Consider the following 3246-nt stretch of genomic DNA (forward strand, 5'->3'; position numbering starts at 1 on the left):
GTTAAAAAAAAAATCCTTTGGGATTTTGTTAGCTAATAAATGAAATGTCAAGAACAAAACTTAATTGTTCTGCAAAACTGCATAAGTTCTTAAAGTTCATTAAGTTCCAGATCTGGTTTTTTAAGAAAAATTTGCAAATACAAATATGGGCATGTTTGATTTTCTTTTTAACCCTTAAAATGTTTTAAATAACTGCCTAAGAACTAAGCAAAAATACAAAAACATTGACATGGCATCACTAAGTGTTTCTTCAAAGTGAAAACTAATTTAGCATATTAAGACAAAGACAAATAGAAGTAATATACATAATTTTATTACAAAACTTTTTTTAAAAAACATAAAATGCAATGTCCTAGAAAACCCAAAATGTACTACGATACTAATTCCTATGAGTTTGCTGTGCTACCACACACAAATTAAACCATTAAATATTTAGGAACATTCAACATCAGAAGCTTTAAAATCTAACTGTATGAAGTAGCCCCTCAAAAAGCTACAACCTGCATTTTTAAAAAAGTATTTTCTCTACAAAGAATCTTATCAGCTATACAAAAATCTGTACAATTTTTATACTGAAGCTAATATTGAGCTGCACTTGAATTCACATTCTTAGCAAAACAATTGCCTGAGCGCACACACACACACTCCACACCCATCATTACAGGATAGCCATTTATTCTTCATCTTCATCCTCTTCCTCCTCCTCATCATCATCTTCCTCTTCCTCCTCCTCATCATCATCTTCCTCTTCCTCCTCCTCATCTTCTGGTTCGTTCTTCTTCTTTGAGCCTGTTGGCCTGCCAGGACCCTTCTTTCCTGCTTCACTTTTGCCCTTGGCACGGTATGCAGCAATATCCTGAAATATTGTCAAAGAAAATAAAATCAGCATCCGGTATCATTACTCAACTGTGAAAACCACTTAGTTGTAAACAATCTAAAATTATTGGCCAATAACCCTGCTAACTGTCTAAAAAAGTATTCAGAGCCTAACTCAGTTTTGAGAGTGTTTGTTCCCTCTAGGCTTTAGAAAGCTAATGATGTAAAATGATAAAGGTTACATTAGATTAACATCAGTACTACTTTCACTATCAATACCCATTTACCTCATAGTCCTGCCCACCCCCAACACTTCACAATTCAAATACATCTACATAAAACTATACGTTTGGCCCTCTATTTTTTTAAACTAGCAGACATACAACTACAAATGAGTCTATATGCAGGAATTTACCTGTGGCACTGGTTTCAGTCACAATTTTAATTATGCCTTTTCAAAACAGCTGACAACCATTAATGTAAGTTTCCCAACTTTCTACAGTTCATACTTATTTCTAACCCACTTCTTTAGAAAATACCTACCTGATTTTAATCTCAACTTTAAAAAGGTAAGAAGACAATGTACCTTTTCATATTTCTCCTTTAGTTTAGCTGCTTTCTGTTCATATGGTTGCTTATCCTTTGCTGACTGTTCAGACCACATTTCACCCCATTTTTTTGCAGTATCCCCAATGGATAGGCCTGGGTGTTCACTTTTGATCTTTGGGCGATGTTCAGAGCAAAACAGGAAGAAGGCAGATCTGAAAGGAAGCAACAGAGTTAATAAATTGAGCAAAACATCCAAGGGGCAATTTGGTTCACTTTAAAATAAACTTACGGTGGCCTTTTAGGAGCATTGGGATCTTTTTTCTTTCCTTTCTTATCACCCTTGGGAGGAACATAATTTTTCATCTCCCTGTCATAGCGAGCTTTGTCACTTTTTGCCATATCTTCAAACTTCGATTTTTCCTTTGCAGACATGGTCTATGGGCATAAAGTGAGCAGTAAAAATACAGTAAATAGCTATAAACAAATCCCCCAAATTAAGATCACCTTCAAGGACCACATTTCCCTTACTTAACAGCTTTTTGCTTCCGTAGTCTTAAGTTAGTAAAAACTTAAGGTTTGCCTAAAATACTTGTTATCAGTCATCAAGGCAACAAAGCTGAAACTTTACTAGTTACCTGTCTGCTTAAGGCCCTGGCCAAAAAACACACCTGAAAGCCCTGGGCTCTGAATTCCTGTCTCACCTTCCATCTCTCCGAACATTTCTTGGAGAATTCGGCAAAATTGACGGAAGAGTCTGGGTGTTTCTTCTTGTGCTCTTCCCGGCAGGTCTGCACGAAGAAGGCATACGAGGACATTTTGCCCCTTGGCTTGTTGGGGTCTCCTTTACCCATGGTGACAGACGGTGTCTACCTAGTAGTGAGAAAGCCGGGGGGTCGGCGTGCAGCCCGCAGCTGCCAGGGTGGGCGCCGGCTGAGCTCAGCTTCCCGCCCAAACAGGCGCCCCCCCTGCCGCGCCCCTCCTTCTGAGGGCGGCCGCACACACCCTCCTCCCGGCCCCGACCGGAGCAGCCGCGGCCGATTACCCCTCACGCGCGATCAGCAAGTTTCTCCGCGAGGCCCGAGACGCCGCCGCCGCCCCTCACCGAGGCCGGGAACGCCGCGGGCGCCCTCGAGAACCCCTTTCTGACAAATGTCCTCCGGCTTCCCCTCACTCAATGACTAGTGGCCTCGCGACCGACCTTCAAAAAACTACTGGAACGGGACCCGGGCGAGATTCCCGCCCTTCCCAGCCCTGGCCCTCATCGGCCCGCACCGCAAATTCCGCTCGCCGCTCACCGGGTCGAACCCCGAGAGCCACAGCGCCGAGACCGGGTAGAGGGTTCTGAGGGGAGAGGGAACGGCAGGCCCACAAACCCAAGGAGCTTGGAGGGGACTCTTGCCTGGTGCGAGGTTCTCCTCAGAGTCCCACAGATTGGCCGAACCCAACAGAGACGCTTCCTCCCAAGGCTCCGGCGTGAACTGGTTTATCGCTAACGCAATCCTTAGCCTCTTGTTTTGCAGAGTTCTCCGCGCCACGGCAACTTGACGAGCCCAGCCACCGGCCACACCCCCAGCTCTCTGATTGGTTATGACTATCATTCAAACCCGAAGAGTCCCCGCCCCCTCGCCACGGTGCCTTCCGATTGGCCGGTGTCTCGCGAGGCCCGTCCCTCCATCCTCAGCCTAGCAGGTTCGGTGGGTCCCCCAGGTCGTTAACTCCCAGACCCGTTAGAACCGGTCAGGAGAGGAATGTACTGCTCGATCCTGATTGGCGGCGGGAAAAGGGTTTGAAAAATGGCGGGCCTGACGCTGACTGGCTAGAGCTGTAAGGGGGGAGTGGCAGGCCCGAGAGGGTTGGCCCCGCCAGATTTAAAAATACGAA

At 45.3% G+C, this 3246-nt stretch overlaps 1 protein-coding gene across 3 annotated transcripts; it reads right to left on the bottom strand.

Moving 5' to 3' along the window:
• Positions 1-291: 291 nt before the first annotated feature.
• On the bottom strand, positions 292-2936 carry HMGB2 (high mobility group box 2). 3 transcript variants are annotated; one of them, XM_008584232.1, is made up of 6 exons: positions 2765-2880; positions 2067-2235; positions 1655-1800; positions 1403-1577; positions 734-856; positions 292-703 (listed from the first exon to the last, which is right to left on the bottom strand). In XM_008584232.1, the coding sequence occupies exons 2-6, from the start codon at positions 2214-2216 to the stop codon at positions 674-676; spliced, it is 624 nt and encodes a 207-aa protein (XP_008582454.1). In that variant the 5' UTR covers positions 2217-2235; positions 2765-2880; the 3' UTR covers positions 292-673. The 3 variants fall into 3 exon arrangements, with proteins under 3 accessions (XP_008582454.1, XP_008582451.1, XP_008582452.1); XM_008584229.1 differs by having other exon boundaries at positions 292-856; positions 2765-2936; XM_008584230.1 differs by lacking the exon at positions 2765-2880 and adding an exon at positions 2661-2722 and having other exon boundaries at positions 292-856.
• Between the last annotated feature and the right edge of the window lie 310 nt (positions 2937-3246).

Source organism: Galeopterus variegatus, unplaced genomic scaffold, assembly GCF_000696425.1.
Source record: "Galeopterus variegatus unplaced genomic scaffold, G_variegatus-3.0.2 Scaffold3179, whole genome shotgun sequence".
Taxonomy (NCBI): Eukaryota; Metazoa; Chordata; class Mammalia; order Dermoptera; family Cynocephalidae; genus Galeopterus; species Galeopterus variegatus.